Source organism: Halichoerus grypus, chromosome 6 (genome assembly GCF_964656455.1).
Source record: "Halichoerus grypus chromosome 6, mHalGry1.hap1.1, whole genome shotgun sequence".
NCBI classification, from domain to species: Eukaryota; Metazoa; Chordata; class Mammalia; order Carnivora; family Phocidae; genus Halichoerus; species Halichoerus grypus.
This window is the reverse complement of record NC_135717.1, coordinates 39,473,963-39,485,630: the sequence shown is the minus strand read 5'-3', so window position 1 is coordinate 39,485,630 and position 11,668 is coordinate 39,473,963. Positions and strand designations below refer to the sequence as shown.

The following is an 11,668-nucleotide window of genomic DNA, read 5'->3' as shown; positions in this document are numbered from 1 at the left end:
CACCCCCGACGCTGCCCACCGCATATGCGCCAGGGTTAAGAGCAGCCCTTGGAAAGTGGCCACCAAGGAACTGGATTTCGGCCAATTTTCACGGCCACTTGCGGCTGGCGACCCCGCGTGGAACGGTGCTGCGCCTACCCCTGTCGGCCCCGCCCACCCCAGGGCTCCACCCACCCAGGGTCACGCCCCCGCTCGGCGCAGGCGCAGATCGGCCGCCCGCCCCACACCTCTTTCGGGTCCCGGGCTTCGCGGCAGATTCGTCGCGATCTGCCCGCGGGGTCCGGCCCCACAGACTCGAAAAATTCAGCGGCAGCTCTGCCAACGCGCGGGGAGCTCGTGCTCCGCGGTCTCACGCTCTAGTCCGCGAACCGCGTGCGGAGCTGGGCCTCGGCGGCCGGGGCGAATCGGCGGAGGGGTGGTAGCGGCGGGGCTGCCCGTGAGCGCGCCGGGGAGACTCCGGGACCGAGTGGGTGCGCGCCTCCCCGAGACCCCCCCCGTCGGTCCCCAGGCCCGTGCGCGCCCCGAAACCCCTCCCGTCCCCAGACCTCCGCCCGCCCCGGAGACCCCCTCCCATCCCCCGAGGTCCTCTGCCCGTCCCCCGAGACCCCCGCCCGCCCCGAGACCCTCTCGTCCCCAGACCTCCGCCGGTCCCACAGACCCTCTCCCGTCCCCCAAGACCCCCGCTCGCCCCGAGACCCTCTCCTGTCTCCCGTCTCCAGACCTCCGCCCGCCCCGGAGACCCCCCTCCCGTCACCCGAGGTCCCCTGCCCGCCCCACGAGGCCTCTGCCCGCCGCGCCACCATGTGGACTCCCTGCGCACGCTGGGCAAGGAAGCGTGGGATGGGTTGGTCGCTGGCGTGTTATCCGGCCTGCGCATCCGAGCCCGCGTAGACCCGGCTGGGTGGGGAGGCGGCTGTGGGGATTCTTCTTGGGCCCCTGATGCAGCCTTATTTAGTGGCTGGGTGCACTGGTGATAGGTGCCTACCTAATGGTACTCAACCCTGCAGGGGCACCTGACCCCCAATATGAGCACAGATGATTTTGGTTTCTGGGAGAGAAGGGAGTTTGGCAGATGGGTGATGCCTCAGGGAGTTAGAAGTGATCGCACGCCTGTAGTCCAGGGTCTCCAAGCCCCAGCACTGCTGACATCTAGGTTTGGATAAGCCTCTGCTGTGGGCGCTGCCCTGCACATAGAGGACATTTACCAGCATGCCTTGCTTCTACCACCCACTCACTAGATGCCAATAGCACCCCACTTCTGACCCTGGGGCACAGTGCCCTATGGTAGAGGGTACCAAGCTGTGAACAGACTCTTGGTAGATGCTGGAGGGGGGGATACTGCTGGACAACAGCAGGGGTGAGGAGAGACTGGGGTCCCCAGAAGCTTAACAAGAGGGGCCAGAGGGTGGGGGTTCTAAGACCGGGCCCGCATGGGTGCCAAGGGCTCCGTGGACTTCTCACGTGCTTGTCCTGTGGCCTCCAGGATGGATCCAGCGCAGTCTGCAGTCACGCTCACCGTCCGGGAAGCACTTCACACCCTTTCCTCTTCTGAGGATGGCGGCTGCCTCCTTTCCACCCTGGGGGCCCTGAGGCGGTATCTCAGTGGAGCAGAGAACCCAGCCCTTCCTGGGGAGCAGGAGGAGTTTGCCAGGATGCACTTTTCCGCCGTTCTCCGATGTCTAGTGGGCAGGCTGAGCCCAGGCTGGCTGGAGCTTCTGCCCGACGGCCAGCTGGAGGACCTGTGGGCCAGCTTTTTCCTGGAGGGCCCTGCTGACCAAGCCTTCCTGGTGCTGATGGAGTCCATCGAGGGTGCTGCCGGGTGAGTGGGGTCTGATGATGGGGTCACTTGTAATGTCCGAAACACGAGTGTGGCCTGAAGGATTGTGAACCAGCAGGTTCTCCAGCTTGTGTGAGAATGTGGTGTCCTGAAAGGTGAGAGAAAAGAGCGTGCACCTGGCAGAGCACCTGCAAAGCGCCTGCAAAGTTGAGGCAGTCTGTGTTGATCTCCTTTGCAGTGAAGAGGCCCTTGCCCTAGGTCCTGCCGCGCTGGCGAAGGGAGGGAGCGGGAGCATTCCCATCCCGGTGGCTTAGCCAGTGGGTTGGCTCCAGATTGGGGTGACATCGGTAGGCAGTGGGCATTGCCATCCTCGTGGGGCCCTTTGCTTCACTCCGTGGCTCTCAGCTCCACAGGGAGGCCCCTCCCTGGGTCCCGCAGCACACTTGTGGGGACACCTTGCTCAAGGTGGTTCCCGGACTCAGTGTCAGAGCACAAGACAGTCCTGCCATGTGGCCTCCCGGCTGTGGCGCAGCTGGGTTTCAGCAGAGTCGGCATGGATCGGGAGAGGAGAGTGGCAGCGTCCAGTGACTCCATGGTGGGGAAGCTGCTCTGGGCCCCACCAGGGACTGGCTGTCTGGCAGTGGGATTTAGATACTCGTTGTCAGGTGCCGATTAAGCTGTGGGATTACTTGCTCTTCCTTTGGGCTGGGGACGCCGAGGGTGGGGGCTCACGGCTCTGCCCTTCACACCTGCTCTTGCTTCAGCCCGAGCTTCCGTCTGATGAAGATGGCGCAGCTGCTGGCCAGGTTCCTGAGCGCGGGCAGGATGGCCGCGGTGATGGAGGGCCAGTCTCGGCAGCTGACGGAGCCGGCCTTCCGCCTGCTCCAGGAGACGCTCCTCACCAAGGTGGTGGGCTTGCCCGACCACCTAGGCAACCGTCTGCAGCGGGAGAACCTGGAGGCATTCCTCCCCCAGAATTACTTCCCTCTGCTCGGGGAGGAGATCATGCGGGTGCTGCAGGCGGGGGTGGACTCTCTCCGAGGTGCGGGCCCCTGCACACTGTCCTTCCAGCCATTTTCTCTGGCCACCATCCCGTCCCTTCCTCCCTCCCTCCCTCCGTCCGGGCTTTTCATGGCCTCGGGGCGCTTGGGATTCTCTGGGTGATGCTGTTGGCAGGTCAGATGTTGTCTCCTGCATGGGGTGGTAGTGACCTGCACGCTGAGCTTCACCCACTTCTTGGCTATTGACCTTGAAGATGGAGCTGACCTTGATTCCTTTAGCTCCTGGTTGGACCCGTCGGTGAAGCCATGCAGATGGGGCTGCTCATGGCCGGGGCCTTCACGGAGCATCTTAGAGACCATATCACTCAGTCTGCTGTGGTTGGGGCCCTGGTGTCTGCGCCACCCTCTGCTCTCCCATCATGGGGCGCACACAGGGTCTCGCTGAGGCTGTGGAGTGGGTGCCCTTCACACGTGTGCTCACATCGTCCCTGTGCCCGCCCCACGAGGGAGGCCCCACCACTGCAGAGGGTCAGGGGGCCAGGGTGAGGCGAGGCGCGCCAGCGTCTGCTCAGCCAGGCCGCCCCTCCTCCTGCTCTGTGCTTGAGAAGCCTCCAGCATGTTCTGAATGTGTCCAGAGCAAATCTAGATCACGTCTGCTTCTGTTGGGCGGCTGTATCCGGTTCGTCTTTGTAGGAGCTCAGACGCCCCTCTTTAGGTGGCAGATACTCCGTTTCCTTTTGTGCACGTCTGGACTCTCTCGTGGTGGGCACCGCCATCGTGGGGCTGGTGGGCCCGTCCTCCCCTCTCCCCATGCCCCGTTTCCTCCCTGCGGGCGGCTCAGACATGCCCCATGGGGCTCACTGCCCTGGCCTGCCCCTCGGTGCCGCCTCCGCCCCATGCCGCGACACTGGGCCATACTCCATGGGATCATCACGGGCGATTAAGCAGGCGGAGTGTGAAATTACGGTGGGTGCTTCCAGCCCGAGACAGTGCTACTGAGGTTTCAGTTGGAACTAGACGGAGAGAAACGGTGTTTTTACAAGGCAGAGATGCCCATACAGACGTGAGGTCTGTTCCCACCTAGTCAGGTGTCTCATGGACTTACAGCTGCCCTGCTTTGAGATCCCGCTTTCCTTCCCGTCCCAGGTGGCTGGGACTGCTCCGTCTCCTTCCTGTCTCAGGTGCTCGGGAAGGCCTGTGTCCACGGGAGACAGAGTGAGTGTTCCCTGTCCCGGGAGGAGCCGCAGTCCTTTGCGGACGTCTCCCCGCCCTTCCTGCGGCCGTCCCGGGCGGGGGCGGGCAGCGCAGTTCCCTTGTGGAGCCTGGGCCCCTCGCCTGGGCCCGGCGGACCCATGGGCTGTAGACACTGGGTGCCGCACGGCCCCGAGTTCAGGGCCTCTGTGTCTTCCCCTCAGAGGAGATCTTGGGCGTGCTGGTGCCGCGGCTGACGGTGCTCACCCAGGGCAGCTGCCTCTGGCGGCGTGTGTGCTGGCACCTGGTGGAGTGTGTGCCCGACCGGGCCATGGAGGCTCTGCTAACGGGACTGGTGGAGGCCGCCTCGGGGTAAGGAGCCAGGGGGCAGGAGGCGGGCCTCCAGGGACAGCAAGTCTCCCATCCCTCGTACGTGCTGTGAGCTCACGCGGGGAGGCCGTGCTCCTTTGTCACCCCCGACTAGACGCGGCCAGAGCAGGGGAGGGACGTCTGCTAGTGTGGACGTGCTGGGCTGTCCCTGGGAGGAGGGAGCATCAGGTGTGACTCAGAGCTGGGGTGTGGGCCCCGGGCTCCCAGTGCTTAGCGCGGAGCGGGGGACGTCTGGAGTTCACGCTCTGCCCTCTGCCCCCGCCTGTGCCTCGCAGGCCCGACGTTCTCTCGCGGCTCCTGGGGAACCTGGTGTTGAAGAGTAAGAAGGCCCAGTTTGTGATGACCCGAAAAATTCTGTTCCTACAGTATCGATACTCGGTGAGACTGGGGTAAGGGGGTGGGCTGAGGGCCACCCCAGGGCCCAGAAGTGACCGTAGCGTCTGGAGCTGAGCTCGGTTGCCCAGGAAACGCTGCTGACCCTCAGTCCAGACCAGCCTCTGCTCCGGGACCCCTGGGCAGACGGTCCTCGGCCCGTCATGTGGGCAGCTGGTGTCTGCCTGGTCGGCAGTGACTGGATGCCCGGCCTCTGTCACAGACGCCCATGCTACAGAGCCTGCTGGGGTACCTGGCCATGGACAGCCAGCGGCGCCCGCTCCTCAGACAGGTAAGCGTGGCCGGGCCCTCCACCCCTGGTGTGCTAGGACCACCTTCTGCTGGGAAGGGAAGGGAGGAGGCCCCTGCCTGGAGCAGAGGGTGCCGGCTAGAGCCTCTCCCGGGCTGGCAGTGGGTGAGGGTGCCGGCCAGGTCAGCGGCGCCGTGCAGGGAGGCAGGCGGGGCCGTGTGACCGGCCGCGCTGCCCGCCAGGCGCTGAAGGAGCTCCTGGAGACGTGGGGCAGCCCCAGTGCCGTCCGCCACACGCCTCTGCCGCAGCAACGCTACGTCAGCTCGGCCCTGCTCATCTGCCTGGCGCACCTGCAGGACGCGGAGCTCCGGGACAGCCGGGACGGTGAGCAGGCGGGCCCCTGCCCCAGCCCCATGCCTGTCCCCACACGCCACCGGCGCTCAGTGTGCGGCTGTCGGGGCTTCCAGAGCTGCTGGCTAGCCTCATGGCGGGAGTGAAGACTCGTCTGGACAGCAGCCTGCCCGCTGTGCGCCGCCTGGGCATGATTGTGGCCGGAGTAGCCAGCACCCGGATCCACCCTGACGGGCCTCCCTTGAGGTTCCAGGTGAACGAGGGTGGCACCCTCAGTGTTGCCCCGCCCCAATGTCACCACGCCTTCCCGGGTCCAGGCCACAGCCCCTGCATGCTGGTGTGGAACAGGGCCTGGGGGCCCCGCTGAGGGCCGCACCTTGAGGGGCGGGGGTGTAGCCCCCAGGCGGATTCCCTGGGGCGTCCGCAAGCGTTCCCTCTGGACAGGACTCAGGCTGCATGCTGGACAGGCGTCCCCTCCCCTCCACCTGTGGAGCCCCCCAGGATGTCCTCGTGGGATTCTGGTCCCTCGGGAGGGTGGGCTCCCCCGGCCTTGCACACCCAGCGCTGCCCGCTGCCCTGCATAGACTCGCAGAGTCGTGGGCTGTGCTGGAGGCAGCAGGGGCCGCGGGCCTGCCCCCGCCGGCTCCAGCCTCTGTGCGTTGCAGTACGAAGAGGATGAGCTGAGCCGCGAGCTGCTGGCCCTGGCGGCGCCCCCGCCTGTGGCTGACAGCCCCTCGGAGGCGGAGGCAAGGTGAGGGTCTCCATGCCCCGTGGTCCCCGAGCTCTGGGCGTGGTTGCCGGACAGGGCCCGTTCCCGCACGCGCATTACCTTGTTACCTTGTTCTCCTGGACTCCAGTAGCTGAGACATAAGCGAAGAAGCGCGGGGTGGGGACAGGGAGAGCACTTCCCAGGGAAGGTGGCTTCCAGGGCCAGAAGCTTGTGTGGGACCTCCTCGAAAGGCTCCTTCTTTGTTCTCCAAAGCCCGGCTGTAGAGACCCCTGACAGAGGGAGCACGGACGGTGGTGTCCCCCAGGCCCAGCCGGAGGGCTTGGGCTCTGACCTGGACAGGTAGGGGCTGGTCTCAGATGGAAGCCGCAGACGTGGGGGAGCAGAGCCCCGTGCATGTGAGCGTGGGAGCAGACGGCCTGCGCTGTGCGGAGGTCGCGGGTCAGCTTTGCAGCGCCGCTCTCCTCAAGCACCCTAATAGGAAAAGTCTGCTGTTCCTGAGGCTTCGGGGACTTGGGGTTAATGCCGGTGGCTCAGGAGCACGGCCTGCCTGTTGCCTGCTCCTGGGTGATGGGCTGGCCCCGCGGGTCTCTGCTGCTTCCCCAGTGACGATGAGCTTGTCCCCTATGACATGTCGGGGGACCAAGAGCTGAAGAGTGGGAAGGCGCCTGCCTATGTCCGGGACTGCGTGGAAGGTGGGTCTCTTCCCCGGCGGGAGCCCCACCAACGCCTGCCCTGGGGTGGCTGAGCCCCGGGAACTGCCCGTGGCCTGGGACTCGCCTGCCTCCGCCCAGCGCCCAGACCCTGGCCGTCAGCTTTGCCTCACACGAGGTCAGGGCTAAGGACCAGCATGGGCCCGTCTGTTCTGTGTAGCCCTGACCTCATCCGAGGACTGGGAGCGCTGGGAGGCAGCCCTGCGAGCCCTCGAGGGGCTGATTGTCAGGAGCCCGGCTGCCGCCCGTGAGGTGAGGGAGGGCTATGTGTCTGCCTGGGAGGCCCGCGCGGCTGGGGTGGGGAGGCGGAGGGCAGGTGGGGGGCTGAGGCACGCTGACCCCTGTGTGCAGGTGAGCGTGGAGCTGGCCAAGGTGCTCTTGCACCTGGAGGAGAAGACGAGCGTGGTGGGGTTTGAGGGGCTGCGCCAGCGAGCCCTGGTGGCTGTCGTGGTCACAGACCCGGCCCCGGTGAGTCCCAGGGGTGGGGTGGTGCTGCGGTCCTGCCACGAGGCAGTGTCTGCACGGGGGCCCTAGCCCTTGGTGGTGGCCCACAGCGGCCTTTCGTGTGCCCGGCTCAGGTCGCAGAGTATCTGACCTCACAATTCTACGCCCTCAACTTCAGCCTCCGGCAGCGCATGGACATCCTGGACGTGAGTGCCTGGGGCCCTCTGTCCACTCGTCAGGCCCAGGTGCCCTCATGAGGGGAGGGAAACGCGTACTTGCCAAAAGCTACGTGGCCAGGACCAGAGGCCTCCCCAGGTCCCTTGCTGGACCTGAGAGGCTGGGACCGGCACCCATCTGGGGTTGTCTTGACAGCACATGGGATTCAATGGAGGCTGCGTGCATCCTTTACCTTAGACAAAAGCTTTATTGAGATAGAATTCCTATGCAATACGACTTCCCATCTTAAGGTGAGCAAAATGCGTCCTGTCCACACAATGGAACCTTACTCAGCCTTATGAAGAAAGGACGTTCTAACACCTGCCACCATGTGGCGGAAGCTACCAGACACTGCTCAGTGGAAAAGCCGGTCCCGAGAGGAGGGTGGTGTAGGGCTCTGCCTCCACGAGGTTTGGGGTCAAAATCAGACAGGAAGTGGATGGTGGGGAGGGCGTGTTTCACGGGGACGGAGCTCCTGTTTGGGAAGACGGAGGGGTTCTAGAGATGATGCTGGTGATGGCCAGTTGAGGTGAACTTGCTGCCACTGAGCTGTGCACTCACCACGGTCACGGCACCGAACAGGGTCACTGTCTCCGTACTTGCCGCTCAGTGGCATTTGGTCCTTGACTGTGTCATGTGACCTCAAAGGAATGACCCTTGGCACGCACTGCCCGGGCGGGTGCCTGCAGCATCAGGCTGCCGTCTGTGGCCTTGACTGTGCCAGGGCGTCCCGCACGCGTCCCGGGGCCCACCCGTGCACAGCCTGAGCCAGAGCTTCTTCCCTTTTCCCAGGTGTCTGGGCGTCAGATTGGACGAGGTTCTGGAATAGAAGGGGCTCTGGGCGCAGGAGCCAGGCCGCTGGGCTGTTGCCAGGGGGCCGTCCAGCTTTCCCTCCTGTCACCCACACAAGTGCGGTGACGCTGGGGTACTGGGAACTGATGTTCTGCGTGGTCCCCAGAACGTCCTCCGGCACCACCTGTGGGCTGATGGCGCCGGTGGGGTGAAGGGCTCCAGGGCACTCAGTTTACCTTGAATTTTGGAAAATGCCATCCTTCCCTAGAGCAACGACAGCTGCCCTGGGTCTCCTCTAGGTCCTGACTCTGGCTGCCCAGGAGCTGTCTCGGCCTGGGCGCCTCCCCAAGGCTCCCCAGTGTGGCTCCCCGAGTCCCGCCTCCCAGCCCAGCAGCACCCAGGCTCCCGCCTGGCGGGCGGTCGTGCAGGAGCGGATCAGAAGCAAGACCCGGCGGTTCTCTCAGGTCAGCTGGGACCTGGCTCAGGTCCTCGGACCTGAGTGGGTGCTGAGTGGTCGGTGGTCTCTAGGGGCTGCCTGCTTGGGGGCGTTCTGTGAAGGGAATTTTGGGTACAAACTGAGCGAGGGACACGTGCTGTAGGGTATCAGAGTGAAGTGGTTTTAAAACGGGACTGCAGACGTGGGCGTAAAAACAGCCTGAGGAATCCTGCATCAGCAGGAACGGACCTGGCGTGTGCTGGGTCATCGTGTGCTGGGTCATCGGGGTCCACTCGGGGCTGTCACGGGGGCCGGGAGCTGTTCGCGCCCCACGGCGCACGGGATGGTGCCCACAGTGGGAGTCCTGCCTGGGGGGGGCATGGCACCTTGAGCACCGTGTGTTTGCAGCACTCTCCCAGGTGGGGGCCGGACGCTGGCCCCAACGAATTCAACTTGGTGGCTGGCTACTTCTTCTTCCCCCTCATTCGGCACTTTGACAGGTGAGCGGGAGGCCTGCATGCCCTCGCGGACAGGAGGCTTCCCAGCATGGAGTCTGCGGTCCTGCAGCAGGGTCATGACCTGGGTTGGGCAGGCGATGTGGGGGTGTCAGGTGCCACCATCTCACAGATGACGGGCTCTGGCCGGTGGGGTTGGAGCCGCACTGTGGTGCCTCGGCGCTCCGCCCGCTCTGCATCTGTCTGTCCAACGCCTTCCCCTCGTGACTCTGGGTCACGCATGGGGACGGGCAGTGAGGAGGGGCGTCCGGGGCCCCGGGTGTCCCTCAGTGGCCCAGGGGCTTGGGAGCCAGCTCCGAGTGCCCAGCCTGCACGTTCACTGGATTCTCTGTTTTAGGCCTCTGGTGACCTTTGATCTTTTGGGAGAGGACCAACTGGTTCTTGGGAGATTGGTCCACACCTTAGGGGCCCTGATGTACCTGGCTGTGAACACCACGGTGAGGGGGAGGTGGTAGCTGGTGGCTGTCCCCACAGAGGGCCTCACCTTGGACCCAAGCACAGGCTCCAAGGTGGAGACCGCTTCTGGGTGCCAGGACCCCTGCCCACTGGTCTCTGTGGTTTCAGGTAGCTGTGGCCATGGGCAAGGCCCTCTTGGAGTTTGTGTGGACCCTTCGCTTCCATGGTGACGCGTGAGTGGCCGTGGGGCTGAGGGCAGTGGTCCCATGTGGACACAGAGACGGGGTTCCAAATCCTGCTGTGACGTGGACAGCAGGAGGTGGGGGGCGGCTCCTAGGTTGGCTTGGCACTTCCTAAGCAGGAAGGGGCAGGGTGGGGTCGAGCATGCTTTGGTTGCCTGTGTGTCTGCTGTACCCCGAGGAGAAGTGGGGTCTTCCTGGCCTGGGGCTCCATCAGGACTCAGACTTCTGGCCTCCTTTGTCAGCTATGTGCGCCGGGGCCTGCTGTCCGCAGTCTCCTCTGTCCTGCTCAGCGTTCCGGCCGAGCGACTGCTGGCCGACCTGCCTGATGAGCTGCTGGAAGCCCGGCCCTGGCTGGCGGGTGAGCACCGGGCCCCCAGCCATGTTGGCAAGGCGGGAGGGGAGGCTGGTGCAGCCTGGAGGGTCCCCACAGCCATCAGGGCATGGGGCGGTGGGGACCTGGCTGTTGTCGGGTCACTTTGTGGAGGTTCTGCAGGGGGACCCAAGAGAAGGTGCCCTAACGTGGGAGATGAGGGCTGTATTTGTTCTGGAAAATTCCAAATCGGCAGTAAGGTTACAAGAGCCATACAGCGAGCACCGTGTAACCTCAGCAGGTTCGCTGATTAGCAATTTTTTTTTTTAAAGACTTTACATCAGTAGGCAGACAGGCAGGCAGAGAGAGAGGGAGAGGGAGAAGCAGGCTCCCCGCCAAGCAGGGAGCCCGATGTGGGACTCGATCCCAGGACCCTGGGATCACGACCTGAGCCGAAGGCAGACGCCCAATGACTGAGCCACCCAGGCGCCCCTGCCGATTAGCATTTTGACAAACTTTGCCCCCCGTCAAGGTTTTTTGAAAAGTCTGCTGGAGCCAGCGTGACCTCCCACCTATAGGCACTTGAGTTGCCCAGAGCGAGCGCACACCTTTCCACTCTCGGGGCTCATGGCTGGGACTCTATGGTCTGATGTGCTGCCACGCTCGGAGGCCCAGAGGTCTGATGACGGCCTTTGTCTTTCCTTTCTGTGGGACCCGGGCTCCAGGCAGGGACCCTTTCGTCGTGTTGGTCGGTTTGCAGAGCGCCCTTCAGTGTGGCTTTCTCTGATCACATGTGTCGGGACGGCTCAGGGCCTCATGCTGCAGGCATGCAGCGTCCTGAGTCCCAGGATGGGTCCCCCTGCCTCCTGCCACCATCGCCCCAAGGGGAGCGGGGCATTGCCCCATGCAGGAATGGGGTAAAGGCCTTTGCTGGGGTCTGAGGTGCTGCTATCTCGGGGGGGGGGGGCAGCCAGGACACGCTGGGCCCCACGGGGGCTCGTGCAGGAAGACTTCCCTGACAGGAAACCGCGGAGGGCTGGCCTGCGCGGCCGGGTGGCACTGCTGACGTCCCGCTTTCTCTGGGCCTGGCAGATGTGGCGGAGCAGGACCCCGATGAGGACTGCAGGGTGCTGGCGGTGAAAGCGCTCCTGCTTCTGGAGAAGCTCAGAGACACACTCGTCCCGCTGTCGTCTCCTTAGTCCCTGCCCAAGAAGGCCCTGCCCCGCTGGGGCTAGTCCGGCTGGCCCGAGGGCTCCGCCAGCGGTCCATGCGAGGGCCTCCGGTGCTGCCCCTGTGGACAGGGCCACCTGAACATGGCCCAGGGGTCCCGAGGAGGGAGGGAGCCGCTGGGGCCCCTGCGGGCTGATTCTTAGCCTGTCCCCAAGCCCCTTCCTCACCTGAATGCAGACTTTAAAAAACCATAAAAAGGAAGAATAAAAAGGAGCTGCAGGTACTCAAGCCCACGCCTCGTGGCTCTCACTGCTCAGGCAGGGTCTACAGTGCCTCGATGGGCCCTCCGAAGGGGCACAGGTGTTGGCAGCTGTG

General features: G+C 64.6%; 1 protein-coding gene across 5 annotated transcripts; it reads left to right on the top strand.

Annotated features, from left to right (window-relative positions):
* Positions 1-218: 218 nt before the first annotated feature.
* On the top strand, positions 219-11,581 carry TELO2 (telomere maintenance 2). 5 transcript variants are annotated; one of them, XM_078075003.1, is made up of 21 exons: positions 219-466; positions 1,484-1,819; positions 2,542-2,819; positions 3,925-3,993; positions 4,194-4,341; positions 4,635-4,737; positions 4,955-5,023; positions 5,224-5,365; positions 5,449-5,585; positions 5,998-6,083; positions 6,315-6,401; positions 6,666-6,754; positions 6,933-7,024; positions 7,124-7,240; positions 7,351-7,422; positions 8,524-8,688; positions 9,069-9,160; positions 9,513-9,612; positions 9,740-9,804; positions 10,056-10,171; positions 11,216-11,581. In XM_078075003.1, the coding sequence occupies exons 2-21, from the start codon at positions 1,485-1,487 to the stop codon at positions 11,320-11,322; spliced, it is 2,469 nt and encodes an 822-aa protein (XP_077931129.1). In that variant the 5' UTR covers positions 219-466; position 1,484; the 3' UTR covers positions 11,323-11,581. The 5 variants fall into 5 exon arrangements, with proteins under 5 accessions (XP_077931129.1, XP_035939246.2, XP_077931128.1 ...); XM_036083353.2 differs by having other exon boundaries at positions 220-470; XM_078075002.1 differs by lacking the exon at positions 219-466 and adding an exon at positions 725-825.
* The last annotated feature ends 87 nt before the right edge of the window (positions 11,582-11,668 follow it).

Excerpts from the sequence above, each read along its gene's own strand:
- TELO2 (XM_078075003.1), top strand. The coding sequence starts at position 1,485 with ATGGATCCAGCGCAGTCTGCAGTCACGCTCACCGTCCGGGAAGCACTT. Across the intron at positions 7,025-7,123 it reads GCCCGGCTGCCGCCCGTGAG|GTGAGCGTGGAGCTGGCCAA; the intron begins GTGAGGGAGGGC and ends CCCTGTGTGCAG. Across the intron at positions 8,689-9,068 it reads AGACCCGGCGGTTCTCTCAG|CACTCTCCCAGGTGGGGGCC; the intron begins GTCAGCTGGGAC and ends GTGTGTTTGCAG.